General features: G+C 48.3%; 2 protein-coding genes across 6 annotated transcripts in view; both read left to right on the top strand.

The window, feature by feature from the left end:
- The first annotated feature begins 6,608 nt into the window (after window positions 1–6,608).
- LOC119181005 (uncharacterized) lies at window positions 6,609–15,508 on the top strand. 5 transcript variants are annotated; one of them, XM_075875117.1, is made up of 4 exons: window positions 6,617–7,986; window positions 9,383–9,474; window positions 12,334–12,462; window positions 15,182–15,508. In XM_075875117.1, the coding sequence occupies exons 1-4, from the start codon at window positions 7,073–7,075 to the stop codon at window positions 15,400–15,402; spliced, it is 1,356 nt and encodes a 451-aa protein (XP_075731232.1). In that variant the 5' UTR covers window positions 6,617–7,072; the 3' UTR covers window positions 15,403–15,508. The 5 variants fall into 5 exon arrangements, with proteins under 5 accessions (XP_075731234.1, XP_075731232.1, XP_075731233.1 ...); XM_037432158.2 differs by having other exon boundaries at window positions 6,637–7,986; window positions 12,334–12,430; XM_075875119.1 differs by lacking the exon at window positions 9,383–9,474 and having other exon boundaries at window positions 6,609–7,986.
- Window positions 15,509–20,664: 5,156 nt separating this feature from the next.
- The window catches only part of alphaCOP (coatomer subunit alpha), a 33,099-nt gene continuing 31,925 nt past the window's right edge, over window positions 20,665–21,838 (top strand). The window contains exon 1 of the mRNA XM_037432526.2: window positions 20,665–21,034. Within this exon, the coding sequence (XP_037288423.2) occupies window positions 20,807–21,034 (228 nt within the window). The 5' untranslated portion in view covers window positions 20,665–20,806. The remainder of the gene's footprint in view (window positions 21,035–21,838) is intronic.

Below are 21,838 nucleotides of genomic sequence, written 5' to 3'. Positions count from 1 at the left end.
ACACCCGATATTGTACCGTATTAATGATATCGGGGTGTACGTACCTTTGAAAAGTGCAACGAAAAATATTGCTTTGATTACGCATCGCCTCCCAACCGGCGTTCTACAGTTTCTCAGAGGGCTGGGAGAGCCCCATAGGCGCCTGTCGCGCGCCGCTAGAATACGATCTGGTGCCGCTACCGGCAGGCCGTGGCTGCTGTCTCGGGTGTCCAAAAACGACACGGACAGCCGCTCGCTATAGGTTTTCTCACGGCGTCGCTGCGCCTTTTCACATCATGTGCGTGAGACGAGCATGGACCGGCGCCGTCTTTTCTGGATAGCGCGAGAGTCAATCGGGGCGCGAGTTTGGCGCGCTGAGCCACCGCCACCTGAAGAAGCTTCGTCAAGGCCCTGGAAGCTCTACCGCATACGTCAACGGGCTAAGGACGCTGCTTACGTTTGTGCGCTCGTGGTGGCACACAACGCAACCCGACGTCGGCATTCGGTGGTGCAGTCCCTGCAGCACTATATACTGCGCTTCGACGAGAAACAACGAATGACACATCGTTCTCGGTGTGCCGTCCGGCTCTTCGGAGTTGTGTTGTGTGCTGCTTGTGGTTGTGCTCGTGTTGGCTGGTGAGTGACCCGGATTTCGAGCAGCTGGGGTGCCAAGCCTGTGTGTCGTGTCCACATTTCTGTGGAAGCCGTGAATCCGGGCCGCGAGTGTGTGTATTTGTATTTACGACCGACCAAGGCGCGCTGAAGGCACAGGTACAGGCTATCCTAAGGGATATAGTGGCAGCCCTACAAACATGTAAAAGTGAATACGCTGCTTTGCTTTCTTTTCGTGTATTGGGGCTGATACATGTAAATACCATGTTATTCAGTGTCGCTTTTATCCCATGCGCGCGTTTCGAAGTACTCGAGAAGTCCAATACCATAAGCGGGAAGCATAATACTGTCGCTTTTTTTTTTGTCATTCGCAGATGTTGAAAACAATTTTTAGCCCGAGTGATATAGACGAGAGGGCAAGCGACAGCCAGCAGGAAATCCTAGCACACAAGAGACTCGCTTTTTTATTCCTCCGGTCCTTGTGCGTGCTTCTCAACAAGTGTTCTTGCGGTGCACGCCTACCGCGCTCTTGTGGGCCGCGTAAGAGAGCGAAGCCGATGAGCGTCTCTTGGTCGGATTATTGCATTTCCAATTCTATACAATTAAGCTACTCTACTGCGCGTGCACCGGTGCGATCTGCTGCCGGGGTGGAGTCTGTACCGGGGTGGAGTACCGGGGTGGAGTCTGTACCAGGGTGGAGTACCGGGGTGGAGTCTGTACCAGGGTGGAGTACCGGGGTGGAGTCTGTACTTAGTGAGATATCCCGCACCAACAAACATGTAGCTCGCGACATGTCGAAGCGGAGAACGGGTGCTCATTGCTTTGCTCCGGGTTGCGCAATCGGTGAACGGGGCGCTCCGAAGGCGTCGCTGTTTGCAGCTCCCGGGGATGGCGATCTCCGCAGAAACTGGGAGCGCGACCTCCGGAGCGTTGACAAGCCCCCGACCGAAACTTCGGCAGTGTGCGAACATCGTTTCGAGCCAAGATGCATTCTGTGCGAATACGTGCACGTGATAAACGACAGTGAAGTGCGCGTTCCCCGAGGAAAACCGGCATTGGTTCCCGATGTCGTGCCAACGCTTTTGCCAGGTTGTCCGCGCAGTAACTAACCTCCTAATTTTACGCTTGCACGAACCAGAAAGCAAACGTGCGTTAGAAGTAAGCGTGCACATCTACAGCTCTGCAGGAGTCCGCGACGGCCCGGCAACGTAGCCGAAGCTGGCATGGATGGATGGATCGATGGATGGATGGATGGATGGATGGATGGATGGATGGATGGATGGATGGATGGATGGATGGATGGATGGATGGATGGATGGATGGATGGACGGACGGACGGACGGATGGATGGATGGATGGATGGATGGATGGAAGGATGGATGGATGGATGGATGGATGGATGGATGGATGGATGGATGGATGGATGGATGGATGGGTGGATGGATGTGGCTTTATCCTTTAGATCGGACGGCGGCTAGTGCCACCTAGCCGTAGTACTTAGTGAACCAACAACTAGATTTATCTTTTTTTTTCTTTAAATAGGTGGTGGTAGTGGTTAGAAGAGAAGAACGGCACCTAATTTCTGCAGCCCAGTCGGGAGCACGGCGCAGTGCCTAAAAAATTTTTTAAAATGAAAAAAATAATAGTGAAGTTGAGGACTGGTACTTGGCTCTGAAGGGTTTAATTATCACTCGTGCCACCAATCAGATATGCCACCAATCACTTTACCCACCAATCAGATAACCTCCTTTTAGTTAATTCTACCCGCTTAAAGTCTATTTTGCCGCCCCGCCGCGGTGGTCTAGTGGCTAAGGTACTCGGCTGCTGACCCGCAGGGCGCGGGTTCGAATCCCGGCTGCGGCGGCTGCATTTCCGATGGAGGCGGAAATGTTGTAGGCCCGTGTGCTCAGACTTGGGTGCACGTTAAAGAACCCCAGATGGTCTAAATTTCCGGAGCCCTCCACTACGGCGTCTCTCATAATCATATAGTGGTTTTGGGACGTTAAACCCCACATATCAATTAATCAAAGTCTATTTTGCCCTCCCTCTCCCTAAACCACAGTGCTTGGAAAAACTCTGCGCCATCATCCTGAACTATTGAGTGAAGCCCTTTACAGAACATTATCAAGTGTTCGGCAGTTTCCTCCTCCTCTCCACACGCACTGCATACCGTGTCTACCCCTTCATATTTGGCCCTATATGTCTTGGTTCGCAATACTCCCGTCCTGGCCTCAAACAGAAGAGAACTACCCCTAGTATCATCATAGATCATTTCCTTCGCAATATCCTGCTTAAAAGTTCGATAGACCTCTAGTGCGGACTTCTTAATCATGCCGATTCTCCACATGTCGGTCTCCGTTTCCTTCACCTTCTTCTTAACCGATAGTTCTTTTTGGTTTGGCCCCATGCTGTTTCCTAAGTATTTACCCGTCAATTCTCTGGTTCGCTTCCTCCATTTTGAATCGACATTCTTCATGTGTAAGTAGCTGAAAACCTTCCTAGCCCAACGCTCTTGCCCCATTTCTCTCAATCGCTTCTCAAATTTTATCTTGCTGCTAGCTTCCCTGCCCTCAAATGATGTCCATCCCATATCACCTTGTACTCCCGGATTTGGTGTATTCCCGTGAGCTCCTAAAGCAAGCCTACCTATTCCACGTTGCTTAATTTCTAATCTTGCTTGAACTTCTGATCTCATGCACAAGACCGCATTGCCGAACGTCAGAGCAGGAACTATGACTCCTTTTCATATTCCTCTCACAACGTCATACCTATTGTAATTCCACAGTGCCCTATTTTTCATGACTGCTGCATTCCTGTTGCCTTTACTCGTTACGTATATTTCGTGTTCCCTTAGGTACTCGGCATGAAAAGTAGCAGCAACGTCATCTGGTGGCATCCACGTGAAAGCTGACGCCGTAGCCCAGCCGGTCGCGCCACTAGATCATATTCTAGCTCACCATAGTAGAGAGACGGCCGTGGCCGTGGTAGAGACACCACCGACACCACTCCGCTCGGACTCTGGGTCGGGCCGCTCGGCCATTGGCTCGGCATAGCACGGTCCCTGTGGCTATCGCCGTCTGGTGGCCGCCGGTGGAAGGCATCATTCTCCGTGCCATCGCGACGGCCGCGGTCGGCACACTAGTAAGTGTATGCACTATGCTATTACCACTTTGGGTGGCCGCGCGCCTTCTATCTTCATAGGTAGAGGGCGCGGCTCCAAGTTCACACGCCACGCGCTGGCGAAATTCAACTGGTATGTGTGATTAAGCCTTTAGAGCGCGTGCGAGTTGGTGGCATCGTACTATAAGTGTGACTGCAGCGATTGCCAGCGTGGTTTTAAATGCGAAGCATTTGTTAGCGAAGTTCGGTGACTTTGAGCGTATCTATCTATCTATCTATCTATCTATTTATCTATCTATCTATCTATCTATCTATCTATCTATCTATCTATCTATCTATCTATCTATCTATCTATCTATCTATCTATCTATTTATCTATCTATCTATCTATCTATCTATCTATCTATCTATCTATCTATCTATCTATCTATCTATCTATCTATCTATCTATCTAGCCACTTACGTTTGGGCGCACTCGTGGTCATCCCCTTAACTTGGAGTGAACCAAGATTAGCATGGGAGGGCAAGATGGTTTGACGAATCTTACGCGCTGGTCAAAACATAAATAGTGTCACAATCCCGTCGCTTACGTCGCCAAACACTTCCCGTCAGGTAGTGGTACATACCCATGGGCGGGTATGTGCCGCTGGTATGCGGGTATGTGCCACAGGTGATTGACACTTACTATCTATACCCAGGAACGACGAGAAACACATGGACAATTCTAACGCGTGACGGTTAAGAAATGCCCGAAATCGGCAGTGTCGACCCGACTAATGCGAAGAATAAATAGGGGGTGGGGGTGATTTTAAGTGAAAACAAGAGAAAAGGGAGCCCCGTAACTGTCTCTCAGGGGGAGGACACCTCAACAGTAGCTCACGACGGATGGGGGTAGAGAAGGGATTAAAAGGTAAAGAGATAGAAAAAGACGAAGGAGAGAGCGAGGGTAAAGAGATAGAGAGAGACGAAGGAGAGAGCGAGGTGCAGGGACAGCGAACGACGGAAGTAAGGAGAAGACAGGAAAGATGGACACGGTTGCAGGAGTCCGAGGACGGGGCACCTCTGGCGAGAGCTTTTGTCGGCGTCAGGATATAGCGGAGGGCAAGTCCAGTAGGCCAGAGCTACGCTGTCGTCGAAGATCGGCGTCAGGAGATGGCGTAGAGTCAGCCCAGTCGGCTAGAGCTACGCTGACGTCGGAGATCGCGAGGGCACAACCGGTCGGCACGTAATTCAGCGAGCGAGTCCCCGCAAATAATAAATGTCAGGGTCCCAGCTGGAATCGAAACCAAGCATTTTGCGTTGCAATAAAGCATTTTACCACAGGGCCACGCCAGGTCTCAGAACTACTTTTAAAATAGACGCCAATCTTCGTGAAATGTCAATACTGGTGGTAGTTCTGCTTATACAATTTTAAAAACATTACATATGTACTCCTTTGATACAGTTATCACGTCAGGTTAACGTCAATTGTGCTATCTAGCAGACTTCAGGGCCAGCACCCTCGCGAGCATCAGCGCTTCATATCAGCTTCTGGTGTTGCTAATACACATGTTTCAGTTGGCATCGTTGCGCAAGTGCAAAGAACTGGTTATATAAACATCTGCAAAACTTCAACATATGTTTGTGCGTGCAAAATTTGTAAATGCATTTAGCGTCATTTATTGACAGGTCGCTCAATAAAAAAATTGCAACGTGCTCACCTTCCCTTCATATAACGTCGATTTCAAGGTACGTGAGATCTTCCGAATTTTTTTTTGTTCTCGTGATATCAGCCTTATTTCTTGTGATAATATTATCACTTTATTATCGTTTTGTCACCACTTTCCAAGAGATTGCAAGTATTTATTTAAAACGCGTAAAAAACTGAACACGTGCGTATGAGAATCATTGGTTGCACTTGCAGGAGAATTAGTCGGATATCGCCAACTTTACAAAATTACAAAGCAGTCTGAAGCCATAGAAAGGAATTTCATTAGATGAATGCAGTTATAACAACGAAGTTTTCACGTTTATGGCTTACCCACTACAGGCCTCCAGCTACTGCAAAGACGGGGTACTTTACATCTGGATATTCAACAGTACCTTGCAGCGAAATGTAAACGTAAAAGAAGGGAGGAAGCACCCCGCCACGGTGGTCTTGTGGCTAAGGTACTCGGTTGCTGACCCGCAAGTCACGGGATCGGTGGCTGCATTTTCGATGGAGGTGAAAATGCTGTAGACCGGTGTGCTCACGGCTTTAGGGGCTTCGCCCCCTAAATTAAGGGTTGCGTCAATTAAGACAAGTTCACAAGAAAATGTACAGGGACAAGCGCAAAGCTTTGTTGTCGATAAACATCCTGTGCCCATTGCCTACATATTTCTTTCGATTCTGACTTCGCTGTAGGAATTTGCGTTTAAGGGGGCCCTAAACACTTTTTTTTAAAGTAACCATGAAATTAATTCACTGGAAAAGTTTATTGCCTTACGAATCGAACGCCGCAAAAATTATAAGAATCCGTCCAGTGCGAGTGGAGATACAAAGATTTGTCGCATGTTTCTCTCTTCTCTCGTCCCGACGAAAGCGCTGGAAGCTAAGCAGAGAGGGAAGGGAGGGGCGCCACCTGCGCCTTGTGACCCTGAGCACTTCTTTCTTGTTGTCTTATTCAAATGCTCGACTTTTTCGATGCGATCGCGCGCGCACGCGTGGACAAGCTGCGGCCTCCCACGGCGATCTCGGCAACGAGCGAGCGCGCCATGTTCAAATCAGCCAATAGCCGATGGAGGGATTTTTGATCGTTTTCTGTGATTTGTCGAAAAATGAGAAAGCAATTTTTAGCTGAATTCGGTTATTTATTGTGAATTCCCGGTCGCGTGAGCGCTAAATATTTGACTGGCGTGTTGTCGGGAGCCCCAACTAACGATCGGCAGCGTTTTCTAACCATGCTCCAGACGTGTTGCAGGGCCCCTATGAGGCATACAATAGTTGGCCGGGGGACGACTCAGATCTTGCTCGGCGAAAGCGCAGCAGATGAGTGGCGAGAGATGATTGCGCAGTCTTATCACACTCGGGCGCCGAAAAGCGCCGTGCCGAGCGCATGATCACGTTCAGTTCATTGCAGCTGCCGTATCGAAACATACGCAGGTATCTCAGCTGCTTCGTGGTTACCACTCAGGCCCCGACCTCGCCGCCACTTCTGGAGGCGTCAGACGACAAGCGCGTTGTGTTTCGTCAAGCGCGGAACCGTGTCCAGTCCTGCAGCTCGTGTTGTCTCCGCAAAGTCATCTTTCGGGGCGCCAGACGTCACGATTCTGCTTCGTCATTCGAGACGGGACCGCTCTCACGATTCGCACCTTCGAAAAAGAGAGCGTCAGAGGAGTAGGCATGACTTTGCCGAATGATTTCGGCTCTTCGGAGTTCCGTTTCGTCCCCTGTGAGCACTCTGCGCCACGACTCACGCCGGTCGCTCTACTTGACGTGCAGTGCTTCGACGGCTCCGGCGAACCGAAGGTCTTTCCGCACGACGACCGTTATTGCGAATCGTACCAGCCGTATCTCTGCAGCCCGCTGTCTGACAAGGGTACCCAGCGTTATTTCCCGAGCGAGGCAATCCGTTCTCGTTCAAGAAACACCGTGGGTGCCACCCGTTACACACCGGTCGACGTCAGCTGCGGACTTTTCTCTCTGCCTTCACGGCCCATGGAGCTGTGTTCCGGAGACCTAGGCTCGAAACCTTTCGACCCCTACGGCGAGGCGGAAAGGCTTTCGAAGATTCAGTGCATGGCCGAAGAGCTCGTGGCCCGCGAAGCGGCCGTGCCTTCCAATTACCGAGATGTCGACCTGAAAGAAGTCGGCGGTGTGGCGTGCTGCTTGACCCCAGAGACTAGCCCTGCCAAGTCGCCGTTCGCGTCGGTGGACTCGTTGAACTTCGAGTCGTCGCTCATGCCTCTCGTCGAAGCAGCGGACACTTCCGTTCGGGTGTCCGTCCAGGAGGCCTCTAGCGGCGAGGGCTCTGCTGCGACCACCGTGGAAGCTTCGAAGAAGCAGCCACCGACTGAATCCGCCGGGGCGTCGTCGCCTCCTACGTCAGACGGTCCGGACGTCGCGAGGGGCCCGAGCGGTACTCCAGGAGCAAATCCCTCGAGCGCGGCGGCGACTCGGTGCTGCGGTCGTCGGAAGAAGGCGGTTCCGAGAAAGAGTCCCCCTGCGGATGACCCAAACTTCAAGGGTGCCGTAGTTCGCATGCGGCTGGAGATGGTCAATGGAAAGCCGAAGCTCAAGATGGAGCATCAATACAAGTGAGATGGCTTACTCATCGCTATAAGATAAAAAAAAATCTTTTTTCAAATTTCCATTCTTCAATTCATCAACAGACAACCATCGATAATACAAAGAAAGAAAAAAAATGTCATACCGGCGTACACAAATCAGTGAACGGAAGGGCTCTATTTCTGTTTGTCCGAAAGAAATGCATGAAATAAAAGAGCATGAAAACAGCTTCATGCTACCTCGGGTTGAAGAAAGTGTCATTGGCAGCGGCAGCAGTCGCTTAATATGTCGATGTGGATTCGCGATTGGGGATGCGCAACTGATCGGTTCCTACTCTTATCGTTTCTTATCAAGGCCCGCTTCGCCCAGACAGCAGCGCGAAAAAAAAATTGAAAAAAGAAAACAAATAAAAACTTGCGATTCCGGTGGCGGCTTAGTTGCAGTGGTGATTGTACAACTTTCTTGCCAAAACTGCTTGATATATATACCCTCTCTTCCATCGCTATTTGAGTGTTAGTTGACCCCGGCTGCATTTTCCACGGAGGCGAGAATAATGTAGGCCCGTATGCTCAGGTTTGGGTGCACCCTAAAGAACCCCAGGTGGTCGAAATTTCCGGAGCCTTCCACTACGGCGTCTCTCATAATTATATAGTGGTTTTGAGACGTTAAGTCCGATATATCAATCAAATGAATCGAGTGTTAGTTTACAACCACAGGCGTATGTGTATTCCCGTGTACGAGAAAAAAAAAAAAACGATTGGACTTATATTAATACTTGCATCAGCCTAACGACATCAGAACCTTTGTTACCGCGAGAAGGCACTTGGTAAACGAGAATGAGTGCGAAAAAAAAAAAGATGCAGGTGGCGACGCCACCTGCAGGTTTCCGCACTAACTCAACAGGAATTTATCAACGAAAAAGAGCTGTGTCAGGTTATAAGACTGCACATAGCAGTGTTTAGGAAAAGATATGCCGGGTAGGTGTGACGAATATGTAAAAAGAAACAAATTTGTGACGTTATACTGACATCAAGGTATAGAGGCTTCGGCGCGAAATTCAAGACAGAAGTATTTGAATCTCGCTCTTCTAATGCATTAAACCAAAGATGGCGACAGTGAAGACAATTATGTTCACGGATGATAAGCCATCAGTGCCAAATGACGTGGTGTTTCACTTTGTTGTTCACTTTGTTGTGCCTTTGAAGTGGTACTACCACTATTGCTGAATTAACGAGAAACAGTTTTTTTTCGTTTGTCAACATAGTCTGCGCACAGTCAACTTGCGAAAGGTGGGCACGTGTCCGTGTCTTGCTCTGTAGCCCTTTTGCGTGTTCGCTAGTACTGTGGAAGAATTCATTCAGTACAAAAAAAAGCCCAGCTAAATGCAGTAACGTTTTCAACAACGCTCTTATTTGTCCGTTGCAGCCACACACAGCGGCGAGGCGTTCTACGACCCGAGCTAAGCGAATCCGAGGACGAAATTGAGTTCGCCAGAAGGGAGGACGCTGAACCGCAAGGTGAAAGAAACTGAGGCTCTTGGCGCCGCATTTTATGGCTCTCCTTACTACCTTGTAAATTCGCGGCTGTTAACGGCGTAGCTTGTCCGTACATGCGCATGGCTGCCGTTTGCCGAGTTGTTGAGTTCAGCGTCCTGTTTGGTGGCGCCATCTGATGGTGTAGTGTTTAGGCCTGACCACACGTGTCCGTTGCAGCGCGTAGCTTGACGCGGCGCTCTGCCCTCTCCCTATGAAGAGAGGGTACGTGGCTACGCAGAACTGCGTGCTCTCTCTCTCTCTCTCCATATGAGAAAGGGCTTGGCGCGCCGACGCGTTTAAAAGGACACGTGTGGTCAGGCCTTTAAAGACGCAGAGCATGGCCGATCTGGAAAAGTGAGCGCGCGCCTCCAAACCGGCCGTGGCCAGAGTCGTAGCCAGAAATTAATTTGTTCCGAGGTTTATTCCAGTAACGTTGATTTGTTCCGAGAGGGGGGGGGGGCAATTTTTTCTTATCTCTTCGTTTAAGAAAGCGGTGATAGTGAGTGGTTTGACCTTTTCTCCCCCTCCTGCACTGTTTTGCGCCGATGTGTCGCCTATGGCCTATGTGTCAATGGTTACGCGGCGGCTTCGCACACACGATCATTGCTTTGGCTTGATCTCCCAAGCCATATCTAGTCCGCGAGGTCGTCATTTCAAGTGTAGATAAGAATGACTTCATGGGATGACATTGCAATGAAATGCCAGTGTTTTCGCCTAGTAAGAACACTATAAATGGTGTCCCCGTGTCATGGAAACTTGTTTAAAACGGATGTATGCTTATGTGGTCAGCTGTCAAGACGTGGAAGAGACATTTGAAGCGTTGGTGAAACTAAGATTTATATAGCTGGGGTCGTTGCCGCCATACGCAACTATTCATTATGAATATAGGTGCTTTGATTCAAACAAAATAACGGATGTAAACTGAAACTCGGCGCATTGTTCGGTGCGTGTAATGAGATAATGACTAGAACAAAAAAGGCTAGAGTAACTATTGGTGACCGCCATGTTTAGATCGCGATAGCCATAACTATCAGTGAATATGCGAATGTCTTTGTTCTTGTTCTTTTAATCACAACTTTATGGCGTCACCACACTTTGTTTTGAAGCTTCACTTTAAAGTCGATATGGCTGATCGGGCTCCCGGAGCTTGATTTCTGGGACTGCAGCTGCTGCTGCTTACCCACGCACAGGATAACATTAGTATAACGAATCGGCACTTGTGTAGCACCATTTGTGTGTTCTGCCGGCTGCTGTCTACGTTTTGACGTAATTATTCCCGTTCAATCGCACTGTACCTGGTCTGATCGATGCCCCGCCGCGGTGGTCTAATGGCTAAGGTACTCGGCTGCTGACCCGCAGGTCGCGGGATCGAATCCCGGCTGCGGCGGCTGCATTTCCGATGGACGCGGAATCTGTGCAGGCCCGTGTGCTCAGATTTGGGTGCACGTTAAAGAACCCCAGGTGGTCGAAACTTCCGGAGCCCTCCACTATGCGGCGTCTCTCATAATCATATGGTGGTTTTGGGACGTTAAATCCCGCATATCAATCATGGTGTGATCGATGCCAAGGATGACGTGTAGGAAATGAATCTCATCCTGGTTGTCAAATGCGTAGTTTCACACTATAAAGAAATCTGACGCAAGCGGCTGCTGGAGCTGCAACGCATAGCATTTCAGTTGTACGGGGATTTACCTGTAAGCTTCCCTTTTTCTGCTCCGTGTGTCTTGCAGCCGCTTCGTCTTCCGACGAAGCGGCTTCAAGTGGTCTACTTTGCCACGTTGATCCTTTAAGGTAGACGAATTCAAATAAGGTCATAATGTTCAGAGCGAGACATTCTTTTACCCGAAAGAAAAAGCCAAAACACATATAAACGAAGGTGCAACTATACGTTCGAGGCCGGAGGTTCCAGGCACGGAGGTTTGAGGCAAATCCGTGTACATACCCGTCATTCCCACAGTGGCTGAACAATCGCTGCGCCGCAGTAATTCCATCTATAGTAAATGTAAGAAACTCAATGGCCAAATGGTCCACTGTCGATAGTTATAGCGCGAGAACAGAAAGACGACAAAGAGACATAAGGACACGAAAGACACGAGCGCTCGTGTCCTTCGCGTCCTTTTTGTCTCGCGCTATAACTATCGTCATGGCATACCAACTATCCTAAACTGGCACACTTCTAAGGTCCACTGTCGCTTTGAGGGGATTTCTCTATACAGAACCACAGGGGTGCGCACAGGGCTAGAGAGGGGGGCAGGAGGGGCGGACGCCTCCCCCTATAATAGTCACATTAAAGTGGGGTCCGCAACGTCTGCCCTCCACTCAATGGCAAACTAAGGAGGGGGGACGAACCTTTGTCATCCCCCCTTTAAGGTTAACTTCGTGTATGCCTACCAATAAAACCGCCAATTCCACCCCCCCACCCTCCCCCCGAGACACGAAGTTGCTGTTGTTGCAAAACTAGTTTAAGGACATACATACGAAAAGTTGATTGATTGATTGATTGATTGATTGATTGATTGATTGATATGTGGGGTTTAACGTCCCAAAACCACCATATGATTATGAGGGACGCCGTAGTGGAAAGCTTCGGGAATTTCGACAACCTGGGGTACTTTAACGTGCACCCAAATCTGAGCACACGGGCCTACAACATTTCCGCCTCCATCGGAAATGCAGCCGCCGCAGCCGGGATTCGATCCCGCGACCTGCGGGTCAGCGGCCGAGTACCTTAGCCACTAGACCACCGCGGCGGGGCTACATACGAAAAAGTTTACGACGGTTAATTGAAGGGACCGTTGAATGTGAACTGTAAATGCGTGTCTTCTGTTTCGTTTTCTTCAGTTTCGTACAAGCAGTGCGCATCTTGCGCCACGAAGCTAACGCCGCTGTGGAGAGACGCCGAAGACGGCACGCCGTTGTGCAACGCGTGCGGCATCAGGTGCGTGGCCTTGTATTGGTGCGTGGCATCAGGTGCGTGGCCTTGTATTGGTGCGTGTATTGGTGCGTGTCGTCAGGTGCGTGGCCTCGCTGAATACTTCGCCTTGCATTGATGTGGTCTATAGGGAGCAAAGCTGCCTGTTTTTTTTTTTTTTTTCGAGCTCTGTGACGTCGTGCTGTTTATTTAAAGCGGGGCTCTCAGGCGTGCTGCCTGGTCTACACACGACTTTCTTCCCTTCATTTTTTTTGAAAAATTTTCGTTAAGTTGCCTTGTCTAATAGTTCCGATAGTTTGTTCACATTTAAGTCCCCCCCCCCCCCCCACCCACTGAGAAAAGATGGGGGGGGGGGGGGTTGAGCCTTCCCACGTTTTCACAGTGGTCACTCTTGGCTGCACGCTGTGAAAACGAACAAGTAAGCTGTAGTTTTCCATCACAACAGACAGTAGTTACTCAATTATGTTATGAAAATCTTACGAGGCTATGTTACAACATAGTGAAATTTTGCTGAAATTGCAGCTTTGATGAAATTCCTTCCTATATATATATATATATATATATATATATATATATATATATATATATATGCAAGCGGTGTCGGCCTCGGTGCCATTCTCGCTCAACGCAAGGATGGCTGCGACGAGTACGTTGTCGCCTATGCCAGCCGTACACTAACGAAGGCAGAGTCCAACTATTCCGTCACGGAAAAGGAGTGCTTGGCTATCATTTGGGCTATAGGAAAATTTCGCACCTACCTTTACGGACGCCAGTTTGATGTTGTCACAGATCACCATGCCTTATGCTGGTTAGCGTCCATGAAAGATCCTACTGGCCGCCTCGCTCGTTCGGCTTTACGCCTTCACGAATACGATATCCGTGTTGTTTATCGCTCAGGACGCAGACATTCAGACGCCGATGCACTATCCCGTTCTCCACTGCCTCCTGACCTTGCCTGCTTATCAACTGCCATTTGCGATTCGTCATCGTTGAGCATCACTGACATGCCATCCGAACAGCGCAAGGATCCCTGGATCAATTCTTTGCTCGACGTCCTCTCTCACAGTTCGTCAGAAACGACTTCACGCTCCCTCTCTCGTCAAGCAAGACACTTTGCTGTCCGTGAAGGCTTGTTGTATCGCCGCAATTACGTGACGGATGGCCGTAGGTGGCTCCTTGTCATCCCTCGTCATTTGCGTTCGGACATCTGCGCTGCCTTTCACGATGACCCCCAGTGTGGCCACGCTGGAGTATTTAAGACTTACTCTCGCCTTCGTCTAAGATACTACTGGCGCGGCATGTATCGGCACGTTCGCCAGTACGTTCGGTCATGCACCACGTGTCAACGACGCAAGACGCCTTCTCACAGCACTGCTGGCCCTTTGCAACCCTTAACCTGCCCAGCGAGACCATTCGACCGTGTCGGAATTGATATTTATGGTCCTCTACCCAACTCTCTTCGAGGCAACCGGTGGATTATCGTCGCCGTGGATCATTTAACACGCTACGCTGAAACATCTGCGCTGCCTGCTACCACTGCGAAAGACGTTGCGTCCTTTCTTCTTCGCCATCTCATTTTGCGACACGGTGCACCTCGTGAATTACTCAGTGACCGTGGACGCGTGTTTCTCTCGAACGCCGTCGACGAACTACTCAAGGCATGTTGCACTGTCCATAGGAAATCCTCGGCATACCATCCCCAAACCAATGGCATGACAGAACGCTTTAACCGTACCCTTGGAGATATGCTTGCCATGTACGCCTCTGACGACCACACTAATTGGGACCAAGTGCTCCCTTTTGTCACGTACGCGTACAACTCTGCGCCACAAACAACCACTGGCTTTTCTCCTTTCTTCCTTCTGTACGGACGTGAGCCATCATGCTCCATGGACACCATTCTCCCTTACAGGCCTGATGTTTCCGAAGCGACGCCTGTTTCCGAAGCAGCTGCTTATGCCGAAGAGTGTCGTCAACTCGCTCGCTCATTTACCGCACAAGACCAATGGCGCCAGAAAACTGACCACGATTCCTCTGCGTCTACTGTACACTATAACCCAGGAATGCTGGTTTGGCTCTGGGTCCCGTCTACCCCTCCCGGTCTTTCCCCGAAGCTTTCGTCGAAATACCATGGCCCCTACCGTGTGGTGCGGCAAACATCTCCTGTCAACTATGAAGTTGAGCCCATTGATCCACCCTCGGACCAACGCCGCCGTGGGCGTGAAACAGTACACGTATCACGCCTCAAACCGTGCTATGACCCCCTTGTCGTGTCCTTTCCCTAGGTCGCCAGGTTGGCTCCTTTCTGCGCGGGGAGTAATTGTACCGAAGCATAGTGGCGCCAGCTCTGTGCCAGCGTGAAAGAAGACGTTGACGTCATATATATATATATATATATCTCAGCAAAGAAGTGTATACTTAAGGGCTCGTTTTTCTGTGTTTTTACACAATGTTAATGAGATTGCCCGTTAGATGTCGTGTATATATATATATATATATATATATATATATATATATATATATATATATATATATATATATATATATATATATATATATATATATATATATATATATATATCCGGCTGACAAGTGAGGTAGGCTTGCCCCCCTCCCCACTCGCGAAACAATTGGTACGCCACTGGATATTGGACAGACCTTCTTTCAAATGACGACGACCTTAGCTGGCGTTTTGTGACTATAAGTCGTGTTAACTAATTGCTCGTTTCTTATTTGCTTCTCGCCATGGTGACGCAGGTACAAGAAGTACAAAGTGCGCTGTACCCGCTGCTGGCACATTCCAAGGAAGAACGATAACACCGGCGCGGATTGCAAGGAGTGCGGGGGCACTCTGCGTTTCTTCGCGCGAAAGTCGGCCAACTGAACTTTCTACTCTTTTTTTTCTTTTTTTTCTGTATCATTTAGCTTCAGGTAGTGTACCGCAAGCTCATGTGTATATAGGCAGTGTTAAACATTAGCCATGTACATTATTCATTTTCTGCAGATGCTGAAAAATACCTAAGCTTGTAAAAAAACAATGTATCCAATAAATGTTCCTCAATCAGCGAGGGCTCTCTTCTCGAACGGTGGGGTGTTTCGTTCGCTCGTAAGTGTGAAATATGTGTTGCTTCGGGTAGAATGTATTGATATTCACTAGAGGGCAGTCTGATAACCGCGTAATGGTTGCTTAGCGGCATAGGTTTAGCGCCGCTAAACTTGAGGACGCGAGTTCGACTCCCGGCCTAAGTGGTCGCACTTCCACGAGGGCGAAGTCTAAAAACGTGCTCCCTTGTATCGTTCGTAATTATTGCCGGTTCTCTCCATCTATAGTGCTGTTCATTATCACGTTATTGATTTGGCTTGTAAGGTCTCTTCCTGTTGGTGGCACAGGGACATATAGTTGAATGAATGAATGATCTTTATTGCACTCATATCTTATACAAAATAAGCACAAACTGTATGGTCCCATAGCCAAAGGCTAGTGCGGGTCCCATTGAAAGTATACATAAGTGAAACTGTAGTAGTTCTAATTAAAAATAAACAGAAGTAAACAATGCAAATTTGGTATAGAAGAAGTAATGTTTATCTGCTAACAACAGTCACTTGAATTCGATTGAACATAAAAAAAAGGGAAAGTACATAACTTGTAGTAAACACAAATATTTGGTGATTAGTGGCGTACAGAACTGAAGAATGATACTTGTAGTTGCAATATCAATAGTAGTTCTCTTATATGGCTTAATATATAGAACAAGGGTATTGAAACATCTTTCAAAGAAAACACTAAACACATAAAGGGCAATATATATACATAATAAAAAATTACAACCTAAAGTATCAGTCAACTCAAGCAGAGAAAATTATTTCAAAGTTCATACAGCACCTGTCGAAGAAACTGCGCTGAAAGCTCAACGGTGTGTAAAATGGAGAAAAGCAAAACTGTTTTACGGATTTTTAAAGGAAAAAAAAACTACTGGTTGCAATGACGATGCATGACATCCAAGATGGCGGGCGCGTGGCCGCCATTTTGGAGGTCATGGGCGATGTAAATTGTTTGAATTAATATAAATCGGGGGCGCAGCCTGGTAGTTGCACTCCGAGCCCGTTCCCGCCCCCATTTTCCGGATTTTTTTTTTCGCCATGCATACATAGCGGTGAATGACTATTTGCCTGCCCGACCCCCACTTTTTTAAATCAAGGTCCCCCCCCCCCCCCCATGCTCTCCACGAGAAAAAAATTCTGCACACAACCAAGATGTAAGGTGAGCAGTCTTCAAAGCACGAAACCCGGAGCTCTCTCGTTCGAGAGTTAACCGGGAATTTTTATATCGTTTCTTCAAAAAGGCGCACGTTCTCTTATACATTCGCCTACGTTGACGTGAAAACAACAGTCATCTCCTTAATTTCTCAGTCGACCGTATTGATGCTGTATAGCACTTGCGTAACTTCAATATTTCATCGATGTTGTGGTGTTATCAGGAAAAAAAAAAACACATTAAAGAAGTTCATTTGAGTACCGATACCTTTTTTTCTTATAGACAGTATGGGCCACATTGTTGTGAAAACATACTTCGAAGATGATTTGGAGTTCCCGTGAAACAATACTCAAGTAAATTCGCATATAGCAACAGTTCAAATTCAGCTAGTATGGCCGGACATTCCGACAGAATTCACGGTGCCACACAAAAAACAAAAAAAAAATGCTTGGAACTTGCTTGCCGAAGAACTAAAACGTCACGACGCTTGGGTTTATAGTGTTTCATCCCCACCACGTTGACTATTTTACGCTTCGCTAATATTCCAAACAGTCAAATCTCACTGACAACAAATGCTAACTTCTAACAGCAGACAATTATTCCTGTATATCTGTCTTCACAGCAGCGTGCCCGATGATGCCGTGAAGCCACACCCGCAAGGTGCTTCTGACAGTGGCGTAGGGAGATTTCTTTTTCGCAAGGATGAGGGGAACCCGCTTGAAATGTTTGTTTTTCGCTCTGTATGCCATGATGAAGCAAAAAAAAAAATCAGGGAGGATGGAGTGCCGGGGGGGGGGGGGGGCGCTTGCTGTACTATTCCCTGGCTATGCCACTAGTTTCCAGCAAAGAAATGTATACTATAAGGCTTAAGCAACCGAAGTTCCCGGAACTGTCTTTGGTGCAATTTTTGTGGCTATCGGGGCGTGGTATAGCAGTGAAATAGCGGTTTCCGAATTTTCTGGCTGCTGCTGCGCTTCGGCAGGCAAACGTCGCACAACCCTTTAGGCATTGCCTAACACAACTGGTTGGTGAAAGTCATTTTCTTGGCTTCCTTCTGAATCGATTGTTTTGGATCATCCCCCCTCCCCCCGCTCCTTTCTCGCAAGCTTTCTGCCCCAGACGCAGTCTTGCACTACCTCCGGGATCGAAGGCATATTTACCTTTCTGTGTTGCCTCCGGGATCGGCCCACCTTTGACCCTGTGGGGTCTCGAAAGGAGGCAGCACGCATGCTGTCGGAGCGGACGGACACAGCAGACGCACGCTCGAACCAAACCAAGACATGGTGTACATATATCCGACTGACTTTTATATCGACAAATATCGCCAGCCGAACGAAACGAATACATCACTAGTGATTAACACGCTATACAATATTCCAATACGCTCGTTCAACATAACAAACACGAGGTAACGTGAAGGTGACGGCGTCGCCAACGCTCGACTCACCACGAGGGCCCCACGGGAGACGACCCGCGGCGCCATCTGCGGGGATCCACCGCGGGAGACGACCGTTTGCGCCAGCCGTTACTCACCAAAGAGACTCTCCAATCGTTTCTGTCTTGCCACCCAGCCTCGCCGCCAGGCGTCACTGCTGTCGCTACCGTGATAGACCCCCCGATACCGTGATACCGTGATAGAGGCTACCGGGTAGACACAGTATGCAGTGCGTGTGGAGAGGAAGAAGAAACTGCCGAACACTTGATAATGTTCTGTAAAGGGCTTCACCCTATAGTTCAGGATGATGGCGCTGCGTTTTTCAAAGCACTGGGATTTAGGGACAGCGAGGGCAAAATAGACTTTAAGCGGGTAGACCTAACTAGAAGGAGGTTATCTGATTGGTGGCTAAAGTCAAGGCACGAGTGAAAATTAAACTCTTCACTGCAAAGTACCAATCCTCAAACCCTTTCTTTTTTTTCTTTTTTCCATTTTTTCTTTTTCTTTTTTTTCTTTTTTTCTTTTTTTAAGGAAAAAAATATAGTTTTTGGTTCATTAGGTATTACGGCTTGGTGGCGCTAGCCACCGCCCGATCTAAAGGGTACAGCCATATCCATCCATCCATCCATCCATGATAACTATAATGATTAATGATAGTGAAAATGACATGCGAGTGCTGCGCCACCTACCGCTCAGCGGCTGTTAACCCTAAGTGCGACTTATCCGCGAGACAACGCTAAAGGTTGCAATAGCACGTGCCCACACAACCGGTAGAATTCCCTACGATATCCATTAGACGAAACTGTGTTACTTAGATTTGTCTAGTCCTTCAGCTTACAGCGATGACGTGTGTCTCACAATGGTCTGCCATTGGTCACTGTCTTTCCGGAAGTTCGGATCGGGACTAGGCAGTTCTTGGAATGCGACATCAGAGGCCTCCGGCAGCCCCTTACGTCAGAAACCTGATGACGACGTGACGTCAAGTTACGTGACGTCACATAGTGGCAAATTCTGGCGACTTGCGGCGTTGCGATGACGCCATCTGGTGAGTTCATCACGTGACAGGGATTTTTTGCAATACTGGTGTTGGTGCCGCCGATGCCAACGGTCAATTTTTCGCGTTTGATGAGTAAGTTAGGACATTCACCTCAATAAGCAAGAAAATTTCGTACTGATCATCATCGGCTGGAGTTTGCTGCCTAGCTTTTGTTACAGAATCATATGTATGGCTGCGGTAGCTTCGGTGTGGCCCACCGACAACCCACACTGTTTTTGTGTGTTCCAACAAAAGTAACCACGGGAACGACAAAATATTTCCCCAAAGCTCCTGAAAACTATAAACGTCACATACTCACCATTATTGAACTCGTCGAAATGGTGCGAGAACTACCGCACAAAATTAAGTGGCTTCAGAAGACCGTGATAGGGACTATAGCTTCAGAGTAATATGCCAGGTTATGAACTAAAAAGGCACGTTTATTGTAATTTCAGACGTTCAGCTGCCAACAGACTGAATGTCATCAACCATTTTCTTTTTCATTCGTTGCTAGTGTATATAATACTGCAGGTTGCCGTCTGTGGTTCGGCAAAGTTTTCTTTTTGTTATTTTTCTTTCATATTGTCCCGCAGACTTCCTGAAATGATGAATAAAGGTATTACGGAGCGAGTCTGTGTGTCAGTTCGGAGGCCCTGCTTGTCAAGAATTCTCATTTACATCAAATTATTATTCGTTTAGCTTCAAAACGTATAATGCATAGCTGCTCAGTGTGGCCCTCGGAAATCGGGTATGGCCGGTCGTGAGGGCCGAAAGGTTGGCAAGGGCCAGCGGTTCCTTGAAATAGGGGTTGGCCACTGACCGTTACCGTGTTTCAGAGACCACCAAGCCCTTTGATGAAGCAAAGTTTTCCTCTTCTTGATAGATATAGCGTAATTTTTGGACGTGATAACATCCCGTGGTTCAACTTCAGAGGTTCTTCACCTGCCAGTTGAACGTAAGCTCAACAGGTGACGTGCTTATGCGTTTTTTCATAACAGGCGGACGGACGGACGGACGGACAGGCAGGCAGGCAGGCAGGCAGGCAGGCAGGCAGGCAGGCAGGCAGGCAGGCAGGCAGGCTCGTGACTAATAAGAACATTCACGGCATTGAAACTGATGCAGAACTAATGTGGCCCTCTACAAGTTCAGAAACTAATAGCATAGAACAGTGGTTTATGAAAGAACACCAGGTAGTAAAATTTTTCGCAGACCTCTACTACATTGTCTCTTATAATCATATCGTAGTTTTGGGATATTAAACTCCTAAAGATATTAATATAACAAACACTGGTTTCTTAGGAGTTTGAAGTGGGCGCCTACAGAAAAGGTCAGCTGACCCAGCATCAACAGTGAAAAAAAAAATAGCAATAGAAGTGTACCTCACATAAATTTTGACGTCGTCCAAAGTTTTTTGATGTTATAAATACTAAAAATGTTTGTAATAACAAGTTTATTTGAAAGTTTTTATCGTCTTTGGTGTTTTCTTAAGTTCCGGTGGAGCCAGAATCGCTGCTGAAAGCGGAAGTGACAGGTCGGCAGCGGTGTTGGCCTGCCCGTTGATTTTGCCACGACGCCGATGTAAACGTTTTCAGGCGAGCGATCTCTCTAAATAAAAGCTGTCTCGTCCGTTATCGTTAGGCCGATACACGAATCGAAATGCTGACCAAGTTCGAGACCAAGTCGGCTCGCGTCAAGGGCCTGAGCTTCCACCCGAAGAGGCCGTGGATTCTGGCGAGTCTCCACAACGGTGTCATTCAGTTATGGGACTACCGAATGTGCACGCTGCTCGACAAGTTCGACGAGCACGACGGACCCGTGCGGGGCATCTGCTTCCACAACCAACAGCCGCTGTTTGTTTCCGGCGGCGACGACTATCAGATCAAGGTGAGGCGGCCCAGCGAACGGAACAAGCCTCCGACACGAAGCGACACCCAAGCCGGTTGCGGACGCCATGAGCTACGAGTCTTCATTTGTGCCCTGCTTATTTCTCATGAGTAAAAGTAGCTGTAAACGCAAATTCGCTCCATGGAAGCTGACAAGGAAGAATTTACTCCCTGCACACCTCTGCACATCACTAAGGGGGCACTAGCGTATCATCTCTCGTCTGTTAGCTGCTTAGCGACAGTAAACCGCGGTTTAGCTTAAGGCACCACGTTTGAGTTCACTGAGAGGTAAAATAACGGCCTCTGCTCTTTGAAAAGCGTTCAACCTTTTGACCTAATCTTCAAAGCACTGCATAGGTGCCTTTTGCGTATAGATATCCTGTGAATTGTCGGCAGAAGCTTGTCGTATGGCTGGTTTCGGGAACGTGCCTGGTCGATGTGTGCGCATGCCAGGGTCCTCGTCTGTAGATTCATAATTGCAGATATACTCTATTTACCGCCGCACATCTTCGTCCTACACACCTTATGTCAGTTCTAGCGCGCCTGCCCGACTCCTTGCTATGAGGCCGATCTCCTTACCGCTCGTCATGTTTTGAGTTAGAGCAAAGAAACATACAACCCCCCCCCCCCCCCCCCACCTCATACAGGCTTCAGGGTCGTGAGATCTTACTGTTCTGCTTTCTGTCAGTAAGTGTATGACGTTTCAAAGCTTGTTGTGAAGTGCTTCACACTGATGTTTCTTGCCTTACACTGTTTAACTCTCGCTATTACGCTATTTTAACTCTCGATTCTAAGGCTATTCACA

Source organism: Rhipicephalus microplus, chromosome 10, assembly GCF_043290135.1.
Source record: "Rhipicephalus microplus isolate Deutch F79 chromosome 10, USDA_Rmic, whole genome shotgun sequence".
In the NCBI taxonomy this organism is placed as follows: Eukaryota; Metazoa; Arthropoda; class Arachnida; order Ixodida; family Ixodidae; genus Rhipicephalus; species Rhipicephalus microplus.
Note: the sequence above shows the minus strand (reverse complement) of the source record. Positions and strands in the feature narration are given on the sequence as shown.